This window comes from Lissotriton vulgaris, unplaced genomic scaffold (genome assembly GCF_964263255.1).
Source record: "Lissotriton vulgaris unplaced genomic scaffold, aLisVul1.2 SCAFFOLD_628, whole genome shotgun sequence".
Classification (NCBI taxonomy): domain Eukaryota; kingdom Metazoa; phylum Chordata; class Amphibia; order Caudata; family Salamandridae; genus Lissotriton; species Lissotriton vulgaris.
In genome coordinates, this window is record NW_028249533.1 from 541,710 (window position 1) to 567,617 (window position 25,908).

The window sequence follows — 25,908 nt, forward strand, 5'->3', positions numbered from 1 at the left end:
ACTGAATTTTTTGCTGCGCAACCATACCTCCCCATCAGGAAAGTAAACACCACATTATAAGTATATAGTAGTACTAAGAAGTATGTCACCTACAAACTTGATAAAAGAAAACAGCGCAAGACACTGTCATTTTTTCGCCCTGATTTATACACCACACAGCAATTATATAAATGACCCTTGAAACATATATAAAAAATTGTTTACCTCATAATTCCTCTCCACCAGCTTATGGGCACTGTACACAGTTAATAGTTTTCCTAACCTACCCTCTACTACTTTCTTTCCCCATACTCCTTTGGAAAATGCATCACAATATCACTGACAACAGTGAACCGTTCCCATCCAATAAGGAGCAAACTTGTGTTCGGAACACTTTAGCCAATAAAATGTCCATCTTGTTCCAAAGATGAGCAAGGAATGACTGCTAAGCCTTCTACATTTAATACTTTACAGCCAATGAACATTAAACTTCGTAAAGTCCCGCTTGGAGCACGTTACCCTAATACTCCCGAACATGAAGGAATCAAACTTTTCCACTGACTTCTTGTACGACTAACGGTTCCTATGAAAAAAATAAATATAAATATCCAGCACAGTAACTATTTCAATTAGCAACATATTGTGGTGAACTTCTAACCTCTGTACTCACACAACTGATCCATGAACTGTTACTATGGTAACAGGCAGAAAAGTAGTGGCTGTACAAAAAACTGTTATATTTACCTTGGATCCTCTACAAGACAGAAACGAAACCAAAATATCACATTTGCAAACCCTTTGCACAGTTTTTGTAATAAAAAGAGGCCCGGGGTGGGGGTGGGATCGAGTGGAGGAGAAAGCGGTCCCCGGAACTCCGGGGGGCCATGAGCCCCCCGCATACATATAGTTAAAGATCTGGGGGGTAGCGATCCCCGCGCAGGGGAGACCCTCTAGGCCCCCCATTATGAAAAACAAATTGCCCCAGAGATTTGACCCCCCCGGAGGCTAATTAACAATAAAGCGGGCTTCACGTTTTTGGTTTTTTTCGCCCAAAACGCGAACCCTGCGTTAAAAAAAAATATATATATATATATCCCGCGTGACGTCATATATGGCGCCCCACACGTACTCCACGTAAGATTCTAATTGTTCAAAAACATATATTTATGTATTTAATGTACATATTAAGAGAAGACATTATCTGGGAAATCATAAAAATAGTTTTTTAAAACTGTAAAAAAGCATTTATTATTTTTAAAATCAATTACGGAAATATCGCACATACGTCGTAAGAGTAAGGAAAATGCTACTTACCAGTATGCATCTGTTCTTGGCATGTAGAGCTGCAGAGTTGTACACTATGCATTAGATCGCCACCTGGTGTTGGGCTTGGATGATTGCAGGTTGTTGTCTTCTTGGAAGAAGCCTTTGTAGTCACGAGAAAGGTGATTCCTCCCTTGGACAATACTGCGCATGGGCATCGACTCCATCCTTAGATTGTTTTTCGCCATGATGGGAAATGATGGAGTTAGTAGAAGTAAAGAAAAAAGGATGTCCATGCGTGTGCATCTAAGTAAGATGAAAAACTGGAACAGATTCAAGTCCCGGGGAGGCGGTAGGGCGTGTACAACTCTGCAGCTCTACATGCCAAGAACAGATGCATATTGGTTTTGTTTTGCATTTTCCGTTTGAGGCATATGAGCTGCAGACAGCTTGTCCTACTGCAGCTTGCTGCTTGGCTTGCACGTCAACACAATAGTGTTTTGTGAAGGTGTGAGGTGTAGACCATGTTGCTGCCTTGCATATGTCCTCTAGGGGTATGTTTCCTGAGAAGGCCATAGAGGCTCCAAGTTTGCGAGTGGAGTACGCTCTAGGAGGACCTGTTAATGTACGTTTAGCTTTAATATAGCATATTTGTATACACTTTACAATCTACCTCGCAATACCACCTTTGGAGATGGGGTTGCCTTTGTGTGGAGGAGAGAAAGATACAAACAGTTGTTTTGTTTTTCGAAAGGATTTAGTCCCATCAATATAGTATAAGAGAGCCCTCTTAACATCCAATGTGTGTAAAGCTCTTTCTGCTACTTAGTCTGGGTTTTGGAAAAACACAGGTAACTCTACGGATTGATTTAGGTGAAAAGGAGTGATGACCTTTGGAAGAAATTTTGGATTAGATCAAAGAACCACTTTGTTAGGATGTATTTGAAAAAATGGTTCTTGTATAGTGAAAGCTTGTATCTCACTTACTCTTCTGAGAGAAGTAATGGCAACAAGGAAAGCTGTTTTCCATGTTAGGAATTACAGTTCACATTTATGTAGAGGCTCGAAACGGGGCCCCATGAGTCTTGTAATGACAAGATTCAAGTTCCATACAGGAGAAGGTGGTAATCTAGGTGGGATTATTCTTTTTAATCCTTCCATGAATGCTTTGATTGCAGGTACTCTGAAGAGAGACAGATGTTGCCTGTTTTGTAAATAGGCTGCAATTGCTGCCAGGTGCAGGTGTATGGAGGAATATGCCAAGTTAGACCTTTGTAAATGTAAAAGGTAGCAAATGATATTCTGGATGGAAGCATCCAGGGGATCAATTTGGTTATTGTTGCAATAAATGGCAAATCTTTTCCATTTAGCGGCATAACACGCTCTGGTAGTAGGTCTCCTGGCCTCTTTAATGATGTGCATGCAGTCTGGTGGTGGGTTTAGATAACCAAACTCTAAGACTTCAGGAGCCAGATCGCCAAATTCAGTTGGTTTGGGTCTGGGTGTCTGATTTCTCCATGGTTCTGTGTTAACAGGGAGGGTGTGAGCCGAAGCTTTTGATGTGGAACCAGAGAGAGATCTAGAAGTGTGGTGAACCACGGTTGGCGTGCCCATGTGGGGGCTACTAGGATCAATGTGAGAGGCTGTTGTCTGAGCCTGCGCACTACTAATGGAATGAGTGGGAGAGGCGGAAAAGCGTACGCAAATCTGCCTGACCCGTTCATCCATATCGCATTGCCTTCGGACAGTGGGTGTGGAAAACTGGCGGCGAAGGCTGGGCATTTTGGATTTTCGTGGGTGGCAAACAGATCTATGTGTGGGTGCCCCCACCTTTGGAAGAATGGTTGAAGAACTTGCGGATGTAGTTCCCATTCATGAATCTATTGTGACTGCCGACTTAACAGATCTGCTATCTGATTGTGAACTCCTGGAAGGTGTTCCGCTAACAGATGTATGTTTTGAGGAATGGCCCATCTCCAAATGTTCTGTGCAAGCTGGGACAGTTGCAGTGCAGAGAGCGATGCGTGCGGCTGTCGACCAACACCAGGTCTTTGAGCTGACCTTGAGCTTGGTTCCACTGTTGTGCTAGGCACTCTTCTAGTAGACGCATTTGAAATCTTGCGTGTGGTACTATGAAGATGCAAGATGCCATCATGCCTATTAGTCTCATGAACATCCTGGCTTGCTGGGACTGTTGGTGTTGGAAAGTGTTGACTAAGGCTTGAATGCTTTGTATCCTGGCTGGACTGGGATACGCTAGGGCTGTAGACATGTTTAGTGTAGCCCCTAGATGCTGACGTACATGCGAAGGCTGCAGGTGCGACTTGGTGTAGTTTATCGTAAACCCTAAGTCTTGGAACGTTCAATCAATCAATCAATCAAGAAATTTGTATAGCGCGCTACTCACTCGGAAGGTCTCAAGGCACTGGGGCAGAGGGGTCCGCTACTGCTCGAACAGCCAGGTCTTGAGTTGCTTTCTGAAGGAGAGGTGGTCTTGGGTCAGACGGAGGTGGATGGGGAGGGAGTTCCAGGTCTTGGCTGCTAGGTAGGAGAAGGATCTTCCTCCCATGGTGGCTCTTCGAATGCGTGGAACGGTGGCGAGGGCATGGCTGGTCGATCTTAGCTGGCGGGTGGGAGTGTAGAAGGTCAGGCGGTTGTTGAGGTAGCTGGGGCCCAGGTCGTGGAGGGCCTTGTGTGCGTGGGTGAGGAGTCGGAACGTGATTCTCTTGCTGATGGGGAGCCAGTGCAGGTCTCTCAGGTGTACGGAGATGTGGCTGTGTCGGGGATGTCCAGGATGAGTCGTGTGGAGGCGTTCTGGATGCGTTGGAGTCTTTTCTGCAGTTTGGCTGTGGTTCCGGTGTAGAGGGTGTTTCCGTAGTCCAGTCGGCTGGTGACGAGTGCCTGGGTGACCGTCTTCCTGGTTTCCGTGGGGACGTTTGATGTGTGTGTTGGACACACTGGATGAATGACTTGGCTTTTATGAGCCAGTAGTCTAGATAAGGGAAGACATGTATTTGTTGTCGTCTGAGATGTGCTGCTACCACTGCTAGGCACTTTGTGAATACTCATGGTGCTGTTGTCACTCCGAATGGAAGGACTTTGAACCGATAATGTTGCTCTTCCAGTACAAACCTGAGATACTTTCTGTGAGCAGGATGTATGGGGATATGGAAGTAGGCGTCCTTGAAATCTAGTATTGTAAGGAAGTCACCTTGTTGCAGCAGTGGAAGCACTTGTTGTAGAGTGATCATATGAAAATGATCTGATTGTATATAATGGTTGAGTGGCCTGAGGCCTGAGGTCTAGAATTGGCCTTAGTGTTCCGTCCTTCTTGGGAATTAGAAAGTACAGCGAGTAAACCCCTGTTCCTTGTTCTTCTAAAGGGACTATTTGAATAGCATCTTTTTGTAGAAGTGATAGAACCTCCTGTTGAAGCAGAGTCAGATGGTCTGTAGACATTGGACGCTGCCTGGGAGGGATGGTTGGAGGGGTTGCTGTAAGTTCTAGGCAGTAGCCATGTTGGATAATCTGTCTTACCCCCTTGTCTGTTGTAATGGAATTCCAGACAGGCAGGAACGGTGTTAATCTGCCCCCTACAGGAGTGGAATGCTGTGGGGGGAGCAGAGGGAAGTCACTGTTTTGTGGCGGAAGAGGATCGGTTGTTATTATTGCCTCTGTATCCTCCTCTAAAGTATCCCTTGTTAGAGGACGTTTGTGATTTGAAAGATGTTGTAGTGTCTGCTCTAGTTTGTTTGGAGCCTCCTCTGTAGAAGGAGCGAAGAAAGAAGTTTCTAGCTGGTGTAGACTGTAAAGCCCCTATAGACTTTGCGGTGTCAGTATCTTTCTTCATTTTTTCCAGGGTAGTGTCTACTTCTGGGCCAAATAACTGGTTCTGGTTAAATGGTTGGTTTAAAATGGCGGTTTGCACTTCCTGTGTAAACCCTGAAATGCGTAACCACGCATGTCTCCTAAGTATGACACTGGTATTTACAGCCCTGGATGCTGTGTCTGCGGCATCTAGCGGGCATTTTATAGAGGCATTGGAGATTAGCTTGCCTTCCTGTATAAGGTCTTTTGCTTGATCCTTGTACTGATCTGGTAGGTGCTCAAGTAGTTTTTCTAATTGATCATAATGAGCCCTATCGTAGCGAGAGAGGAGGGCTTTTATCTTTGCTATACGACAGAATGTTTGTAGCTTGTGCATCTATTCTTTTACCTGACGCATCAATCACTTTTGATTCCTTGTCAGCTGGGGGTGCTTCTCCAGAAGTCTGAGAATTCGCCCTCTTTCTAGCATTGGCCACAACTAATGAGTCTAGTGGTAGGTGGCCTTTAATGTAGACTGGATCTGTGGGTGCTGGTCTATATTTTTTCTCAATTCTAGGGTTTAATATCCTAGTGCGTACAGGGTCTTTAAAAACCTCTAGAGCGTGTTTGTTGACCCCCTTTATCATGGGAAGAATTTGAGCAGACCGTTGAGACTGCTCAAAGGTATCTAGGAGAAAATCTTCTAGGAATGCATAGGGACCACATGGTAAACAGCAGCTCTGTTTAACAGATGACCAAAACCAAATGGTATCTTCTGGAGGGGAAGGTTTTGATGTGTATGACTGCGGTTCAGGAATGTCAGGCACATTTGGGTTTGTAAAGTCCCATATAGGCACATTTTTGGGGTTTGGAAAGTCCCATATACCCTCGTCTACATGGAATGAATCAGGTTCTTGATTGTCCTCCCCGCCACCCAAATTGTATTCATCATCATTCTGCTGTGAGGAATGTGATGATAATGGGGGATGTACAGGAGAGATTTGAGGTGATATGTGAGGGGGAACAGTAGAAGAAGGAAGAGAAGTTATAGGAGAGGAAGGGTGCATAGGAGATGTTGCACAGCCCTTATTCTTGGCAGGAACCACAGGTGTGGGTGGTGCATCTGCTGGTCTCTTCTTGTGAGGTGTAGCACCTACATGACCTGCTTTGGGTCGATGTAGATCTTGTTTTGTCGAGGATATGGTTGAAAAAGTTCCTCCTGCTCTATAACCTTCTTGGGCGTCGATTTTTTCGGTACCAGGGGAGGTTGCCGTGTGTCTTTAGCCTTGGGAGGTGTTATAACGTCCTGTGGCATAGTTTTCGGTGCCGAAGGTGTAGTTTCCGGCTTCGTAGGCATGTTCGAGGATTTGGGCACCTCGGAATCAGGCTTTGTGTTCTTCGGCGCCGAAGGTTTAGAAGTGGACGGCTTCGGAGCTGGTGCTTCTTCCGGTTTCGGTACTGGTACGTCTTTATGTTTCGGTGCCGGTACTATTTTAGGCTTTGGTGCCGAAGGGTCTTTTGGCTTCGGCGCCGAAGCATCTTTATCTTTCGGTGCCGATGGAAGAGGCTTGCTCGGCGTCGAGGCATTAGAAGGCTTAGTTGTTTTCTTCAGAGCCGGGCTGGAAGGCGGGGCTTTCGAAGTAGGTATTCGGTCTCGACTGGGCCCTTTGGGCGGAGTGCTGACCTTTGCCTTCAGTTTGGACAGAATATGTGGTGCAGGGGCAGAAGTACTCACGCGCTGACCCGATGGAATGGAGTCATCGTAGTTGTCTGCCTCTGATACGATCTGGAGATCAGGTGAGTCTTCTTCGGGAACAAGGGGAACCTGTTCATCGAAGATGTCTTCCGGTGCTGGAGCTGACCTCCTCATTTCGTGTCGACTGGCTCTCCGATCTCGGATTCTTTTCTTCGATCGGAAGGATGCACAAGCTGTGCAGGTCGACTAGTCGTGTTCCGGCGATAGACAGAGGTTGCAAACCTCGTGATGGTTGCTATGTGGGAACTTTGCTCGACATACCGGGCATCTTTTGAACGGGTGTAGGGCGCACGACGTCGGTAGACCCAACGGCCCGTGTCGATGGCCACTTTATCAGCAGTTTCCTGCTGATAAAGTGGCGATAATTTTATCGCCCAGGCTTGATAATATGGCCCTGTTTTTTTTAGCCCCAATGCTCCCACGATCCTCCCCGCGTCCTTCGAGAGCCAGCATTGCTTTGTCAGTGAGAGCAGCTTACATGCTGCTCTCTCTATCGAAAACCAATCTGCTTTCCTACTTGAAAGAGAGACCAGATTAACTTAATCTCCCTTTCAAATAGGAAAGCGGTTTGCTGTGGTAAAGTGGGAACAGCGACGCTCACGCCCTAACATAGCAAACAGCAGTGTCCAGGGAGTAGGCACCCGAGACACTGCAGGAGCCGGCCCTGGGGGGCGGTGGTCCCCATGGCCATCAAGGGCTCCAGGAGGGGGGCCGCGCAACCCCCTCCCAACACTAAAAAGCCCCGGGGGGTGCAGGTCGCCGGTGCTGAAAGGTCATTTTACATATTACTGCCCCAGGAAGGTAGTGGTCCCCGGGGCGTGTACAGGGGGAGGGGGAGCTGAAAACATACTTTAAAAAAAAAACCCTGAGGGTGTGGCAGTCCCAGGGGCTGCGGGGGGCCTTACAACCCCCCCCTTTATGGATAAAAATTGCCCCTGAGATTTGGCCCCCCGGAGGCTAATTAAGAATAAAACATATATTTAGGTTTTTTAACCTATACGCGTGAGCCTAAAGATCCATGTTTGACCCCCTGAGAAGGCCTAGAAGGATCTTTCTACACTGCCCCCTTTCCTTTGTTGTACTGTTTTCTTGTGACTCGTTTCTACCGAGCCACAGGATGGCTGCCAACACTTCCTGGTTTGGAGTGTTGACAGACAGTTGACATCCAATCAGCAAGAAGCTCGTGCTCGTAATTGTACGGATTTTGGTACGCGTGCTGTACTTCGTCTCTAGCTATTGCTATGATTTTACTTTTGATTTCTCAGGAACGACTGAACGGATTTACACCATTTAACAAAAAGCACAATCTGCGAACCGAACTCTACCTCTCTGCCAAATTTGGTGTAATTCCGTTCAGCCGTTCGGGCTGTAGCCCTGGCTAAAGGTCCCTATGGAAAATTGTATGGGGAAAACACGTTTTGGGACCCCCCTTTTTTCTCGGCCCCCACTTGACGAATCACCCCCAAACTTTCAGGGAAGGAGCGGAGCGGAGCAGGCCATTTTCTTGAAGAAATTCGCGAAGATTCGTCTACCAGCGCCAAAGTTATGCCAAATAGAATGTTGTGGATTTCCTATGGAAACTAGGTCCTAACTATAACTACCTACTGGCGACCGCCAGACTTAAAATAAAGCTATGAGTCAGGTAGGCTGTTTGCCTTGAAATCACATTTGGTGGCAAAAAGTCCTATTAGTGTCAAGGGCGCTGCTCTCATTGCAAATGATTCTGCAGTGAAGTTAGGATTCCATATGGTGATTTTTCCTGCATTAAAGGTCTGCTATCACCAAAGTATACATTATTTCTTATATTCCTTCTTTTAAGTACTATATCTTACAGTTGTTACTATTGCACTCTTAGTCTCAGAAGGATGGTAGACTAAGTTTGCTCTACAACTCTATGCCACTCCACCTCACTCTACTCTCTGCTCTTCCACAACACTCTACGCTTCGCCTCTCTACTCCACTCGACAACACCACTCTGTGTCACCACTTGACACCGCTACTCTATGACACCACCACTCTGCTACCACTGCTCTCAATGCCCCTCTACTCCTTACTCTAGGCCCCTGAACTCCATGCCAATGTGTTCTACACCACTCTACCATATACTACTTCACTGTACGACAGTCTACTCTGGAACACGGCACTCTCTACCACTGAACTCTATGCAACTGCACTCTAAGCTGCATCACTCTATGCTGCACCACTATTTTACCCTGCACCGCGGCACTCTGACACTCAGCTCTACAAGACTGTATTCTCTGCCACTGAACTCTATGCCATGATACTCTGCACCACTGCAGTTTAAGTCACTGCACTCTGCACCACTGCAATCTGCATTGCTCGATGCCACTCTAATCTATTCTGTACCATTACACTCTACCCTACTGTCACTGCACTCTGCTCCACGCCACTGCAATCTACCCTGCACCACTCTACTCTATGCCACTCTTCTCTCAAACAATCTACTTTACACCACTGCAATCTACTCTGCACTCTACGTCACTCTACTCTGCGCCAATGCACTCTACACCACTCTAATTAACCAGTGGACTCTACGCCAGTCTACTCAGCACCACTTTGTTTTACACAGCTTCAATCTGAGCTACTGCACTTTACGACACCATAAGCTACGATACTCCACTCTGTGATGCTCTACTCCATTAAACTCTACCCAACTCTATGCCACTCCACTCTACAACACTACTCCATGCTATGCCACTCTTCAACACTACTCAACAATGCTCTATGTAACCCCTCCATGCCACTTTAGTCCACTCTATTCTACAACACACTACTCTGCTCTATTCCACACCACTCCTCTCTGACACTTGATTCTACAACACTTTACTCCCCTCTGCCATTCCACTTCCCCACACTACTCCACTTTATGCCACTCCACTCTACAGCAATATATTCTACGCAACACTCAATGCCACTCTGTTCTACACTACTCCTCTGCAATCTGCCGCTGTAATCTACACTACTTCATCACATTGCACTTTGACATGTAACTCTCCTTCACCCAGGGGGCGGAGCTTGCTCTGATCGACGATGGCCGTCTAATCCCGGGGCTCCGGCAAGCCGGCCAATAATCCTACACGATCCTTGTCCCCCAGACGTCTATCCTGAACGCGGCAACGGCGCAAACTGGTGCGAGGTCCGGCCGCCGGGTGCCCAGCTCTAAGGGCTGCCCAATGCTCCGCAGGTTCGATCTGGGACTGAACGGTCCGGTGTTGGTGTAGGCCCTGCATCACCGGCCTCGAGCTGGTGTCTACCCCGCCGACGTGACAGTACGTGCGGCGGGGGGAGAGCGAAGGGGTCGGGTCAGTCGGACCCCCCCAACCCAGCTTCGGGGATAAGAGCCGGAAGTGATGAATGCACGGCTGCCACGGCGCCTGAAGCTGTGATGTGCGGCGAGGAGTGGTGAAGTGCCCCTGATACCAAGGACCTGCTGGAAGATGGCGGGCGCTGCTCGGCGAGCAGCGCACTGAGGAAGCACCTGGGGGCACGGAGCAGCTTGGTGAGCGGGGCGATTGGTGGCGTGCGGGGCGGACTGGTGTAGGGCGGCAGAGTTGCTCTCCCTGCTCTCGCCCCCCCCCCCCCCTCCTCTGTGTCTTTTGGTGACGAAGGGTGGCTAGAGGGGCCCTGAAGCCCACGGGTGTGCCAGCAGGTGCGGATTGGCAGTGGGCAAAGCCCGGGTGGACGGCGGTTTGCCCTGGGGACCCACCGGGAGGAGGTTGCTACAGGCTCAGTGTGGGGCCAGTGGTTGGCTGCGATCTGGAGGGACGCTCCCTTGACTTCTCGTGCGTGGAGCAGGGAATGCGGGACCTGGGGCTTGCAGGCGCTCCTGACTGGTGCGGATCTTCTGGGCCCTGGGGCCTCCCTCGGGGGTGCCTGTTGGTGGTCTTGGCCCTCTGTGCTCCTGTGAGAATTGGGGCCCCTGGCGCACTTCCCGATCCTTGGTTACATTCGAAGCACCGCAATATCTGTGGCGTGTTGGAGTGCTGATACCCGGAGCCATGGGGAAGCCGGACTGTGCGCAATCTAAGCTGCCCTTTACACATACGAGATCTAAGCAACAAGATGAAGGTGCGAGGCAGGAGGACGGTGGAGATGCGGCGCCGGCAGCGGAGCAAGACCTCAAAAGTATCCTAAAGTCAATGGAGAAAGGACTGACCGACGGGATTACTTCCTTGGGAGCGAAAATCGGTGCTCTTATGTATCGAATGGATAGAATGGCTGAACGCCTGGACAAGCACGCCGAGCGTCTTGATATGTCGGAGAGAAGGATCACAGAAGTCGAAGAGGCGCAAACAACCATAGACAAAGAGCATAAACAACTCTGTAAGGTGCTGCAGATACTACAAGATAAGACGGAGGACTTAGAAGCACACTCGCGTTGCTGTAATGTACGAATCCTTGGCCTACCGGAGACTGCGCAGACAGGGAGGATAGAGACGTTTGTGGAGCGCATGCTGGTCTCCTTGCTTGGCGCGGAAGTCTTCTCTACTATGTTCGTCGTTGAACGCGGGCACCGGACGCTGGCCCCTCGCCCAAAACCGGGTGCGCCACCGCGCCGGATCATTGCTAAGTTCCTCAACTATAGGGACAGGGATGCAGCCTTGAAAGCAGCCAGGGAAAAGCGGTCACTGACGTATGAGGGGTCAGACATTGCACTCTACCCTGACTTCACCGCGAGGGTCCAGGAAGCGAGGAAGCACTTTGTCCCGATGAAGCGGAAGCTTTGTGAGCAGGGGTTGGACTATGCTATGCTGTACCCTGCTAAATTGAAGGTAATTCGGAAAGGACAGACACACTTCTTCACAGAACCTAAAACACTGCAGAAGGCGATTAAGGACTGGGCGAAGGAGCGGAAGAAGACGCCGGAGCGAGACCTGCTGGACGAGGCGGCGGGAGGCAGCCTGGAAGAACAGGACTGAGAGTTGCTGCATGCAGTACTTATTCTAGATGGCGGCAAGGTTTGGGGGTCATATGTATGCCGGCGGGCGGGCTGGGAAGGGTGGTGACGATAGAGTGCATATTATACTATTGCTGATTGGCCTCAGTGGCCACCTCTGCCCACACGTGGCAACACACAGATGGTTATGTTTTGCTATTTGCTTTTGGGGTCTGGGGAGGGGGGGGAGGGAGGGATTTTCAGACAAACTGATACGCGACCTATTTGGGGGAGGTTCGCTGTGGGAGGGGGTGTTGGAGGTTGAGGGGTGGGGAAGCTTCTGTGTTATGACCATATGGTATGTGTGGAGGTCCTTTTGCGCAATGTGCTTGTTGGCTGCGGGATGTACTTGTGAGATGATTATTGCTTCAGCTGGCGATGGGTGATATGCCTGATGTAAGATCTGGACATAGGGGGACGGGAAGCCTTAATGCTTTGACATGGAATGTAAGAGGTTTAAACGGCCATAGGAAGCTTCGCAAGGTTTTGAATTATTTGTCCAGACACCACGTTGACTTAGCTCTACTTCAAGAGACACACCTGTCACAGAACAGCTCTACGTTACAGGCAAGGGGGTTACGGGGGCAGATTAGTGTTGCAAACTTTACGTCCCATGCCCGCGGAGTGCTTACATGGGTTTACCCTAAGTCAGAATATACACTCACTACAGTGGCAACGGACCCAGGTGGGAGGTATGTTGTAGCTAGACTGCTGGGAAAGGGATTGGAGTTGTTGGTGGTTAATGTCTATGGACCAAACTATGATTGTCCTGAGTTTTATGTCCATTTAGCAGAAGTGGTCCGGGAGACCCCTTGTAGTGCTGTGCTGTGGGGTGGAGATTTTAACATGGTTAGACGCCCTGATTTAGATCGCTCAAGTGGCCCAGATAGGTGCCCGTCGAAAGCAGCACGGGAACTAGACAGATTACTCATCAGTGAGGACTTAGCGGATGTGTGGCGCAGTCTACATCCAGGGCAGGGTGGGTTCACCCATTACTCCGCCTTCCATAATATACACATGCGCATTGATTATTGGCTCATGACAACTAGGATGCTAGCTCGTGTCAGCAAATGCCAAGTATTACCCCGTACCCTCTCTGATCACTCCCCTATTTTCTTATGTTTGTCCCTGCCGAGGAAGATTCCCCCTCCCTTTGCATGGCGATTCCCACCGTATTCACTCCTTGACCCGGTATTCCGGGAAGAGTTGCATGAAGCGATTGAGACTTTTTTTTAACTCAACGTTGGCTCAGTGGACAGTTTTATGACTGTCTGGGAGGCCTTTAAAGTTTATATTCGGGGGGTGGCCATGAGTAAACATTCTGGGATACTTCGCTCGATACGCGGCCGGCTTGCGAATCTAGAGCGGCAGCTAGCGGACTGTGAGAGGAGACTTGTGGAGGGGGCAGCGGCGGAGATAAACGAGGAAATTAAGAAACTGTTGGTTAACTATCAGGAGGAAGCACAAGCAGAGGTTAGACATATGGGGAAGTATGCAATAGCACGCACTTACGGGGTGCAGGACAGGCCGGGTGGGTTTTAGCTAACCTGGTGAAACAACAGAAGATGACAGTAACAATAGCAGCCGTTAAGTCAAAAGAAGGATCTCTTATTTTGGAGGAGGAAGGGATTGCGGAGCGGTTTCAGGAATACTATTCCGAACTATATGTTTCGAGGGAGCAGTGCAGCGAGGGGGAGATATTAGACTATTTGGAGCATATTCAACTACCGTTCCTTATGAACTCACAAAGGGAGTTCCTGATGCACCCAATTGAACTTGACGAGATACGGGAAGCGCTCAGCGAGAAGTGGTCCAGCAGTGCCCCAGGTATTGATGGACTAACAGTAGAGTTTTATAAATCTTATCTGGAGCTGTTGCTTCCGCACCTTTCCACACTGTTTTCGGATATGATTGAATCTGGACAGATGCACAGCTAAATGAGGGAAGCGCTCATCGTAGCCATCCCCAAACCTGATAAACCGACAGATGAGTGCAGTGCTTATAGACCGCTATCTCTCCTAAACGTTGACACGAAAATATATGCGAAGGTGCTGGCGACTCGTCTTGCCCTACTGGCTCCGGCAATAGTCGCCCCGGAACAAGCGGGGTTCATTGCAGGCAGAAACCTTACCTACAACTTACAGATGGTTTTCGGGGCTATTCAACACACTAGGCTGGATTCTAAAGCGATAGCCGTTTTTTTAGATATGGAGAAGGCATTTGACTCAGTGGAGTGGCACTTCATGAGGGCGGTACTCACGAGACTGGAGCTCGGCCAGCTTTTCGTACAAATGATCTCGGTATTGTATAACGACCCAGTGGCTCGCATCAGGATCGGCGGTAAAGTTACAGACCCTATCCGGATTGGAAGGGGTACACGCCAAGGCTGCCCGCTGTCTCCCACACTTTATGCTCTTGTCGCGGAGCCACTGGCGTGTGCTATGCGGGAATATCATGCTCTTCGGGGTCTCAATTTCCCCACCTATGAACTAGTGATCACAACATATGCAGACGATACACTGCTGTACGTCCGCGACCCTGAGGCGAACCTGGCACTGTTGCTGCGTGAGGTGGTGCGGTTCGGAGCGCTCTCCGGATTGAAGGTGAACTGGGATAAGTCGCTTGCGTTTCCTCTTACAGAGACCACTAGTGGATTTGAAATGGAATACCCACTTCGGTGCACCACGGACCCGGTGCGGTACTTGGGTGTTCGCTTGCATACTGATGCCGCACCGGTGTTTCTCGAGAACTATGGCAGGGCTATAGACAGATTGGAAGATAATGTAGACAAATGGATTGGGCTGCCTCTGTCACTCCTAGGGAGGATATCGATCATGAAAATGATCGTGTTACCCCGGTTCCTGTTTCTGTTTACAAACATCCCGATGGTTCTTCCTAAATGTTTTTTCACACGACTTACGTCACTGATGATTAAACTGGCGTGGGCCGGTAAGCAGGCAAGGGTACAGTGGAAAGTCCTAGTCCTCCCGTTATAATTGGGCTGCCTCGGCGCCCCAGACTTTGAATTATATTATCGAGTCGCACAGGGGGCACATCTACACCAGTGGATACATGATCGGGAACACGCGCCATATATTACACTGGCTAAGCTCTTTGCAGCCCCGCTCCCATTACCAGCGGTAGCCTTCGATGTAGTGGACAGACGCACGGGACTGCTTGATTCTTTGAATGCCCCCAGACACACCTGGCATGCAATCTTGCAGTACCACGCGGGGGTTTTGTTATATGCCCCTCAGATCACCATTGAATGGTTGGTATGGCTTACCCCATGTAGGGATAAAGGCGTCATAGAGGCTATGAAGGCATTTGGTATATGTACGGCGGGAGATATGTTCATTGATGGCACCTTGAAAACAATGAAGGATATAGAAGGGCAGGGGCAACGTCCTACAATACTGCAGCACTTTCAGTTCCATAGAGTTAGGGACGCTTGGCGCGAGCAATTAGGGGTGGACCTTCAGGAACCCCCGGAATTGAGGGAGCTTACCCACGTGGTTAAGACAGAAGAACCAAAGAAAATGGTATCCACTTTGTATAAAATAACGATGGCGGAACGACCTTCAGGATATAATAAGGCACGCATATATTGGAAACGCGACTTAGACACGCAGATTTCGGATGAGATGTGGCGTTACTGTTGTTCAAACATGAGAACCGTTTCACTGAACGGCAGACACAGGCTGGTACATTTTAAGTATTTGAACAGGGTTTACCACACACCTGACAGGTTACATAGGTTTGGGCTCCGGGGCAGTGCCGACTGTGAGAGATGCAGATCGCCCGAAGCTGGATTTATGCATCTAGCATGGGAATGCCCGAGTGTACAGCATTATTGGAAGGAAGTGTTTCGGGAGATGAACAGAGTCCTACAGGGCGACATTTCCCCTTCGCCGCTTTTGGCACTGTTAGGCTATTCAAAGCCGTTACCTAAGGCACAGCGCAAGCTCGTAGATTTAGGGCTGCTCCTGCCGAAAAGGCGGGTGGCGATTTGTTGGATGAGGGGGCCGTTCCCGAAGATAGAGCAGTGGTTTTGGGGTTTGGAGTATTGCTGTACGCAGTCAGAAAATTTCTGTGAACTATTGCCACCATGCAGCAGTCCCAAGAACTTTTGGGGATTGTTCTTTGAATACAGAGACAAACGGGATGCGGAGTCAGCGGGGGGGGGACTGAGGTGAGAGACACGGAGGAAGTAGAGGGGGACACGACTTCGCACTGAGCGGGCCGCCTACATAGGGCACAGAGCACACACGGGGGATATGGATTGGAATGCGGGGCTTCCCCCAAGCTAGCTGGGTACAACTAGGCCCTGCTGTAGCATTGTAGCACGTTGACGCAATTGGCAGGATGAAGGCAACAACTATGGTCTGTTTGAGTTGTTCTTTTTCTTGGTTTTTTTAAGGGTAAAAGTGGTGAATACAAGCTTCTGGTGTAGGAAGTGGGCTTAGATCCCCCTTTTTTTACAGATTGAATTATTCCATGCATATGCTGCCCGACCCCCGGGTTGTGGGCTGAATGGCTGTGTAATGTCCTGGACTAAGTATTATGTTCTTGTTTCATGGCCTACTGCTACACATATGCAAATGTAATCAGTGTTTCTTTTGTCGGAATCACCATGAGTAAAAAAAAAAAAAAAAAACTCTCCTTCACCCTATTAACTTTTAGCCATGCTGAACAACAGCCATGCCAGTGTACAATATGGCTAAAACATATTGGCAACGCCAATAGGTCTTGCAAAGGCCAGGCCTTTTGGCTTTGCCAATGCTTGTTTATTTTAACCGATACTGCAGACCACTGCAAGCCACGTGGTCAAAAAGGCGAGACCTGTTGGCCTTGCCAACGCTTGTTTTTGTAAAAATTATTTCTTCTGCTAACGAACTAATACAACTGTGTATTTATTGACATCCTGTGTATGTCAATCAAGTATTACTACTCAATATCATCCTAGAATAATACATCTGCATATTGAAACCGCCATGCAGTAATTAGGAGTGTGCGGAATTTGCATAGTCACTCTACGCAAAATCTCAGCGAGCTTGCAAAAGTTCTGCAAACACGCGGATTTGCTTGTTCCGCCGATTCACAATGCTTTTTTCCTGTTCGCGAATGCTGTTTGCGTGCTCGGGGGGAAATATCTCGCGAACACGCATTTTGAAAGCGCATACAAGTGAAAAATTCAGCGAAGCTGCGGATCACGGTTTTGTTTCTTGCAAAATTCCACAAATTCCGCAAGCGGAACGGAATTTACTGCCCAGGCCTAGCAGTAATACAGCCAGAACCCATCCTACGGTAATACATCCCCATCATGAATTAGTCGACTAGTACAGTCCCAGTCCCATTCTAAAGTTATCCTTGGATCATCCTTGAGTAATGCAGCCTCATTCTGAAGTCATCACAAGATGATTCTGTAATAATAAAGCCTCATCCTGAAATACTCAAAGGATCATCCTGGACTAATCCACTCTAATCCTGTAATCATCATGGGATCCTTCTGGAGTTGTACAAGATCATCACGTTTTCCAACGCAAGTAATCAGGAACCCATCCTGGAGTAATCCGCCCTAATCCTGTAATCATCCTGCAGTAGTGCAAGATCATCACATCTTTACCACTGAAGTCATCGGTAACTAATCCTGGAGTCGTTCCTCTGATGACTCGAGGAGTCATCTCATTTAACCCCTTCGCTGCTCATGACGAGCTCGTCATGAGTCACACTGGAGCTGTGCTTATGACGAGCTGAGCTCGTCATGAACAATGGGGATTCTGAAGTAACAGCACAGGAGGGGAATTCCCTTAGCAGCCAAGGTGTTAAATATTCTGCCCTGTAGGCATACTTCAGGATGGTTTCGGATGACTTCTCCAGTTAATTGCAGGAATCGCCTGGCTGAAGTCATCGGATGACTTCAGAATGAGTCCAGAATGATCTTCCTTTTTGACTTGGGATGGCCATGCACCGGTCTGGTAACAGCTGAGGGGCCGGCTCCGGTCCTGAAGTCAGTGATACAATCTAGCGGTACAAAAGGGGGTGGTGATGGACGGAGCATCTGAACCAATCAAACACTCACACCCAGTCAACAGATCTGGGTTTAATCCATGACCGTTCTTTAGCTCACTCTGCCAACCCAGTTCAGACATGGCCATATGCAAATCAGTCTGACCCTGTGCAACATGGGAACAGTCCGGCCCGAACTGCCAAGCCATGCCTTTTCTGGACCGGAAACAAGCTTCAGTCTAAGCACAGATTCTGTGATCCTCGTTAACAAGTTCTGGTATAGGTAGGATGATGAACATTTATTAAACCACATTTTATCTTGTACGCGCCACCCCTCCGCCCCATGGATGTTTTACTGTCAATGATCACAGTTTGACACAGAAAGACTTCCTGGTTTTACTCAAGATGTTCTGGTTTCTTTGCCAATGTTCCTTTAATTTTGTCATTTAACAACCATGTGAACATTCAGTGTCTTCTCTTAATCACCCTCAAAGACTCACAAAACTCATCACAAATAAGTCAGAGTCACTCACCTCGTTTTGCTGCAGCATAGGTAGGTTTTCCTGAAAAATAAAACACATTTCATGAGTTGTAAGGTCACAGAGGTCACTCAGCCTGTCCTCTGACTGGGGGATCACACATGTTTACATTAGGAGGTTGGAGCAGAGAGGGGTGAGGGAAGCGAAGGCTCAGGGGCATAGCTTAGTCAGTGAGATTCAGGGGGGTGTACATCTCACATTTTCCTTTTTTTATTTTTTTTATTTAGCAACTTCAAAAGTGCATATAAAAATAGAGAATAATTACAAGAATGTTTCAATTTTAAAACATTGAGAGATATAGATGCTGATACATATAAAACACATACATTTTTACCACAGAGATATATAAAAAAAATAGATATTCACATATTCACAGGGGAGTTCCAATACCTAATACTTTTTAAAACCTATCTTTCCAAGTGATAATAGGCTGCCAAAGTTGAATACCCCGTTGTCTAGACTTTTTACCCTTCGTTGAATAAATTGCCATTTCTTGATTAAATATCCCCAAGAAACGGGTTAACCAAATTTGAAAATTAGGAGGGTCGGCATCTTTCCATCGGGCAGCCAATATAATCCTGTATACCACCATACCCAAAACAATCATCTTTCTTCTTCTTCACTGTGCCCTAAGGTATTGTCATATCCCAAAACAAAGAGGGTAGGGGACGTACAAACTTTGTGTCCAAATATCTCTTCCCAGAATTCAGATATTTTTGATTTGAAGGAAGTTAGCTTGGAACATTCAGTGAACATATGTAGCAAGTGGGCCGAACCTATACCACACCTGGGACACTTATCGTCAGTTCTTTTCCCCCCCACGAACAATTTTGCCGGCGTATATTATAGATTGTATACAGTCTTATAGAGTTGGGCCTTACGGGCAGCTGTTAAGAACAGCCTAGCACTGAGCGAAAGACCCTTATCGATATCGACATTTGGGTTGGCCAATTTAATTGCCCAGAGTGACTCTGTTCTCTCCAAGTCGTCCTGTTGTTGATCCATTAATAGCTCATATAGTGTACCTATCCTTGATGTTTTCTTCCCTATATGGTCAAATATAGGGATTTTAGACAGTGAAGTATCTGAGAGTTTTGCTGTAAGGATTGTATTTTACTTGGATATACTTGAAAAAGGTCAAAGGCCGAGATGTTAAATTTAGTTTGAAGGTTGGAAAACCTGACCCGGGGCTCGGAATCCGCGGAATCACCCACTGTTAGCACTCCCAAGCTTTCTCACCTCTTAGCAATATCGTCATTAACGTGCCTAGAGAGCAAAAAAGAATGCCATAGCAGTGTATATTTATTAATCCTAGGAATATTCATATGTTTTGAATCTTTCTTCCATACCCTCCAGGCGCTATTAATAGTTTTGAACTTGATCTTCTTATAGTAAGAGGGCTCCAACTGCCGCAACAAGAGTCCCTTTGCTTTATTTCCCACAGCTAGCTCGTAAATTGTGGGGATTCCATTGCCAATTATATTGTTGCTAATTGGAGTTATATTCAATAGAGAAGACATCCCTTGGAGAAGAGTGGCCCATAAATAGAAGGTTATATTTGGGAGGCCCAAACCCCGTCTTTCCTGTGGTAGAGAGAGATATTTCATAGATCTCCTTATTTTACCATAGCCCCAGGTGAATTTGGATATTTGTGATTTAAGGGCCATTATTATCCTATCCTCAGCAATTATCGGGATTGCCCTAAACAAATAAAGTATCCTAGGGAGGATATTCATTTTGACAAAATTTACTCTACCAATTATTGATAGATGAAGACTATTGACCCTCGCAAGGTCCTTTTTTATATTATCAAGCAGGGGGTCATAATTAAGTTTATTAATATTTTCTATCTGCGGAGAAATAGATACGCCTAGATAAACTGCGTTGGCTGCCCTTCTGGAATCATTAAATATAATATTGTTTGTGCATATAACAACAGTTTTTTCACGGTTCAGAGAATATCCAGACATGGTGCCAAAAGAATGGGTAATGTTCTCTATATTTTCAATTGCCTCAGTGGGGTTTGATGTTACATCATCGGCATAGGCGAGTATCTTAGTTTCATGCGTGCCGATAGTAATAGGTCTTTTTGTAACACTTGCCAATAGCTTCAAGATCAGGGGATTTATGTAAAGGGCAAACAGAATCGGGGAACAGGGACACCCCTGTCTCGTACCCCTTAGGATGTTAAACGTTCCGGATTCTAGGCCCATAGTCTGGATTTTAGCAATTGGATTTTGATACAATGCTTGGACGGATTTAACGAAACCAACCCCAAAGTTGTTGTGCTCTAATACTGCCCAGAGATATTTCCATGAGACTCGATCGAAAGCCTTTTCGGCGTAAAGGAGGATCATAGACATCCGGCCCCCGTCGTAGCCATGATGTCAAATAATGCTATAACCCTAGGGGTATGATCCGTGGTTCCTTTATGGGGTATAAAGCCATGCTGCCACGGGGAGACCAGACGTTCTATAGATGTCTACAGCTCACATTTTCCAACTACAAAGCACTGGGCCACAGAGTGCTTTGTAGTTGGACAGTTCACATGAGCAGAAGGGAGAGGTATGGCGCAGTGTCCAGAGCGGCTGACTCCGGAGCAGGGGCGTCAATGTTCTCATGAGGAGAAGGGTCGGCAGTGATTTGCATTAGGCAGGTCTTTGGGGCTGATTTAGAGTTTGGTGACGGGTACTCTGTAGCAATACGCCAAACTCAAGGTCTGCCGCCTGATTTAGAGTTGGACGGACCGCAGGTTTTTACGCTGATGGAGTAAATTTCACTCTGTCAGGGTAAAACTTCCATCGACAGCCCGATGGATTAAGTGCCATAGGTAGTAAGCATCTGACACAATTTAGAGTGGATGGTTAGATGGGTTTTTTTACTCTCCGTCACTGCCAGATATATCCTGAGGGAGAGTAAAAAAAAAAATCCCACATCATGGAAAAAAACTGGTGTGGGTTTATTAAGTTTTTAAATTTTTTTTAAATAAACTCCAGCTTTGTGAGTTTGTTTTTGAAAAAACTGAAAATTTTGGAAAAGCTTGACAGCCAGCCACCATGATTAACGGAGCCATCCATGAAACCCGTCCTACAGTGACAGGAACGGCCATGACAGCGGTGCCTGCCAATGTATAGAGATGTCTGCTGAGCTGTTGAACATCTCTACATTTGGTGGGAGGAGTCGAGGCAGTAAAGTTCTAGGCCAGACCTCCTGCCTTTACTCCATCTGCTGCATCCTGAAGAAGGCCCTAGTCTAGAATGGCGCAGCGGGTAAACAAAGCGGTTTGGATTCCTACCCCGAGACATTGCCAGTGGTGAGACTGTTTGCACACACTTGTCCCATTACCTTTTGGGTGTTTGATTCCCAGTTCAATGCCTGGAAACCCGAGAGTGGCGCAACTTTCCAAGCGTACTACTGCCAATGTTTGTAGATTCTAAACAGTAGTAAATGTGCATCCATTATAGGAGTAATGGAGTACTTATATGGGTGCGGATTTGCTACTTCATGTGTAAACTGTCCCAGAAATGGAGCCGTTCTGCTCTCTCCATGCGCTGCATCCTTTGGGCTGCCTTGAGCTCTGGTGCAAAGGTGTCTGCGCTACGCACCTTCCTGCACAAACATTATCCTTTGCGACTTTTTCCCCTTTCTATGCATGCTGCAGAATGCGGCTCACACGCAAAGAGGAAATAAAGAGGAGAAATAAACATAATTCTCCTCATTACGCCAGCCTCGGGCAGGCAAGCCATCGTGGAGCAAACTCATGTCTACAACTTCTTGTAAATATAGATTTATAGGCGGATGCGCAGGAACAACTACGTACCACCCATGGAACGCCTACTTGACTCAATGTAACATAAGGCAGTGCAATGTGCTGGGTTTTGTTACTTTTTCTTAAAAGACACAAGAAACTCGTCATTTGTGTGACTCTGTAAATACCAAAAAGGATTTTACATTGAGGCTCCTTCAAAAAAGTGTCCCAACCCAGACGCAAAAGCTGTGTAAATATGGGTGCTTAAAAATTCATGGGCGGATCGATAGAAACACCCATGCACCATCCATGGAAGGCCTCCCTGACTTACCGCAACTCAAAACAGTGGAATGTCATGAGTTCCATTACTTTTTCTTACAAAGCTACACAAAGCAACATTTTAAGTGGCTTTGTAAACGACACAGGCATAGCAAACCCGACTCAGGGACCCCTGATCCAACTACCTGGCCAAGAATGTATTCATTTGGGGGGTGTCACATCTGAAACAACCCCCTCCCGCTGCTATGCCCCTGGGCAGCCTGCTCCATGTTACATCCTCAAAACCACAAGCTTAATCAAGCCACCTTTCGAGTTACCTCAAATCTCCCCTCAAACAGTGCTCCCCAAGATTCCCCTATTGCCTCCAGTGCAAGGATTTCACGTCTTGTCACAAGGCACAGACCAGGAAAGTGGCACTGTTGACGCTCCCTTATCCACGTCATAAGGTAACACCATTCCTCAATTAAAAGTAACCGTTTTTTTACCCGCCCAAAAATGTGGGGATCCCAATTCATTGCAATGGGGACCGGTCACTGTAATAAGAGGCTGCAGGCTGCGGCTAGGAAGCCAGGTGGACTGGACCAGCAAGCGGGCTCAGGCCTTTCAATGCTTGAGGACGGGGACACCTTTGGTCCTCTCCTCGGACAGGATTATGTTCTTGGTCTCCTGAGAGCAAAGGCTCACACGCTAGGAGGTCAGAACAGTGTCTCAGTGCCAGGCTGGCAGAAACCAGCCAGCAAGTGCACTAGAGGCTGGTAGGCTTTCAAGGGGCACCAGTAAGGTGCCCCCTGCGTGCATGTATTGGTAAATCAACACTGGCATCAGTGTAGGTTTACCAATATGAGATATTTGATACCACACATCCCGATTTTCAGTGAAGCCATCAGTAGCGGCGGAGCTTGTTTTCACCAGTCCCCGGTATGTGTTAAAATGGCTTCTCTGTCCTCTTGTACTGGCAGTAATAGGACTGATCAGCACAGGGGTATATCTGCTCATGCAGGTATGCCCTCACATGTAATATTCAGCACCCTACCTAAGGGCTGTTTGGCGTGCTGTAGGGGTGACTTACAAATATTATATGCCGGGATAGGGGACATGGCACACAGGGATGTGTGACATGTTGTGTTTTCACTTTGGTCTGCACCAAGACACGCAGCCTGCGATTGCAGCCCTTCATGTGCTTGGTGAGGGGTCCCTCAGGGTGGCACCATTTGTGCTGCTACCCTTAGGGGCCCTCTTTAGTACCTCAGACTAGGTACCAGGGGTACCATTTACTAGGGACTTACAGAGGATGCTAAAGGTTTTACCAATTGGGGAAGCAACTGTGCAATTTTGGGAAAGAACACTCATACTGGGCACCTGGCTGGCAGGAACACAGTACATTTCAGCCAGAGTTGCATCACCTAAAAGCAACAAATACTCAGTTTCCTACAGAGGTTGTCTGCAAGATAAATGGGGTGCTGGTCATCGTGGCTACGTAAATGATGCATTTGATTTTGAAGTTGATGCAGGCCAGCTAGGGGAGCCAAGGGAGTATTTCTTCAAGCCCCAGATAAGTCGTGCTGCAGCATGTAGGATGCTTTAAAAGGTGCCAGTGTGGAGTCTGGAAGGTCATGGAGTAGGTGTTACTGCCGCCCAGATGTGAGAATGAGGGCTTGAACAGCAGCACTAACGTTGCTTTCAGGAAGAAATTGTTTTACTTTCTTTAGAAGAGAGCTGCTACTAGTCTGTCTTTGCTTTTTTTGTTACTTGAAGGTGAGGCTGGTGTTGACTTGTTCTCCCCTCCACACTGTGTTTTAACTACAATCACTCTATGGCTTCTGAGGAATCCTGAAAAAAGGGTGCTTTATTTCCATTTATTATATTAACTTTTGCATGAAGAGTAGGGTGTACTTTATATTGGCTTCGCACAGTCGATGTTTCAATGCCACAAATGATGTACCGTGTTTCTGAATTGAAGCCGTAGAGTCTTGGAGTATGGATACTGTGGCTCTATACTTGGAGTCCACCTGCTGGGCTTGCTTTGCTCAGGATAGTGTCTCTGTCCCTAGAATGAAGTAGACGGGCCACCACAGGCCAGGGCACGGCTCCAGGTAAGGATGTCTTCACTAGGTATACTCAGTGCTTTATAACCTCTGAGGCCACTGCTATCACACCAGAGTACACAATATACACAGTGCTTTGTATTGTCTCTGAAAGCACTGTTATGACCTCACAGCCCACGTCATACTCAGTGCTTTACAGCCTCGCTCAGGGCACTGCTATCAGCACAGCACACAGTACCTTGAACCCTCTCTCAGGGCACTGCTATGACCACAGCACACAGTACCTTGTACCCTCTCTCAGGGCACTGCTATGACCACAGCACACAGTACCTTGAACCCTCTCTCAGGGCACTGCTATGACCACAGCACACAGTACCTTGTACCCTCTCTCAGGGCACTGCTATCACAGCACACAGTACCTTCTACCCCTCTCAGGGCACTGCTATCACACTACAGCACACAGTACCATGTACCCCCTCTCAGGACACTGCAATCACACCACAGCACATAATACATTGTACCCTCTCTCAGGTCACTGCTATCACACCACAGGACACAGTACTGTGTACCCTCTCTCAGGGTACTGCTATCAGGCCACAGCACATAATACATTGTACCTTCTTTCAGGGCACTGCTATCACACCACAACACTCAGTACCTTGTACCCTTTCTTAGGGCACTGCTGTCACACCACATAACGCAGTACTGTGTACCCTCGCTCAGGGCACTGCTATCACACCACAGCACACAGTACCTTGTGCCCTCACTCAGGGCACTGCTATCACACCAAAACACTCAGTAACGTGTACCCTCTCTCAGGGTACAGCTATCACATTACAGCACACAGTAACTTGTACCCTCTCTCAGGGTACAGCTATCACACCACAGCACACAGTACCTTGTACCCTCTCAGGGCACTCCTATCACACCACCTTGTACCCCGTCTCAGGGCACTGCTATCACGCAACAGCACACAATACCTTGTACCTTCTCTCAGGGCACTGCTATCACACTACAGCACACAGGACCTTGTACCCTCTCTAAGGGCACTGCTATCATACCACAGCACACAGTACCTTGTACCCTCTCTCAGGGCACTGCTATCACACCACAACACTCAGTAACTTGTACCCTCTCTCAGGGTACAGCTATCACACCACAGCACACAGTACCTTGTACCCTCTCAGGGCACTGCTATCACACCACCTTGTACCCCGTCTCAGGGCACTGCTATCACGCAACAGCACACAATACCTTGTACCCTCTCTCAGGGCACTGCTATCACACCACAGCACACAGGACCTTGTACCCTCTCTCAGGGCACTGCTATCACACCACAGCACACAGTACCTTGTACCCTCTCTCAGGGCCCTACTATCACACCACTGCGCACTGTACCTTGTACCCTCTCTGGGCACTGCTATTACCACAGCACACAGTACCTTGTACCCCCTCTCAGGGCCCTGCTATCACACTGCAGGACACAGTGCCTTGTACCCTCTCTCAAGGCACTGCTATCACAGCCA

The 25,908-nt window shown here is 47.7% G+C and overlaps 1 protein-coding gene across 2 annotated transcripts in view; it reads right to left on the minus strand.

Moving 5' to 3' along the window:
* Positions 1-25,908, minus strand: part of LOC147663552 (putative HLA class I histocompatibility antigen, alpha chain H) — a 366,189-nt gene that overhangs the window by 23,127 nt on the left and 317,154 nt on the right. Inside the window, exon 6 of one of the 2 annotated variants that reach the window (XM_086950369.1) lies at positions 18,305-18,334. The exons of the other annotated variant lie outside the window; for it this stretch is intronic. Within the exon in view, the coding sequence (XP_086806495.1) occupies positions 18,305-18,334 (30 nt within the window). The remainder of the gene's footprint in view (positions 1-18,304; positions 18,335-25,908) is intronic. 2 annotated transcript variants of the gene reach the window in all.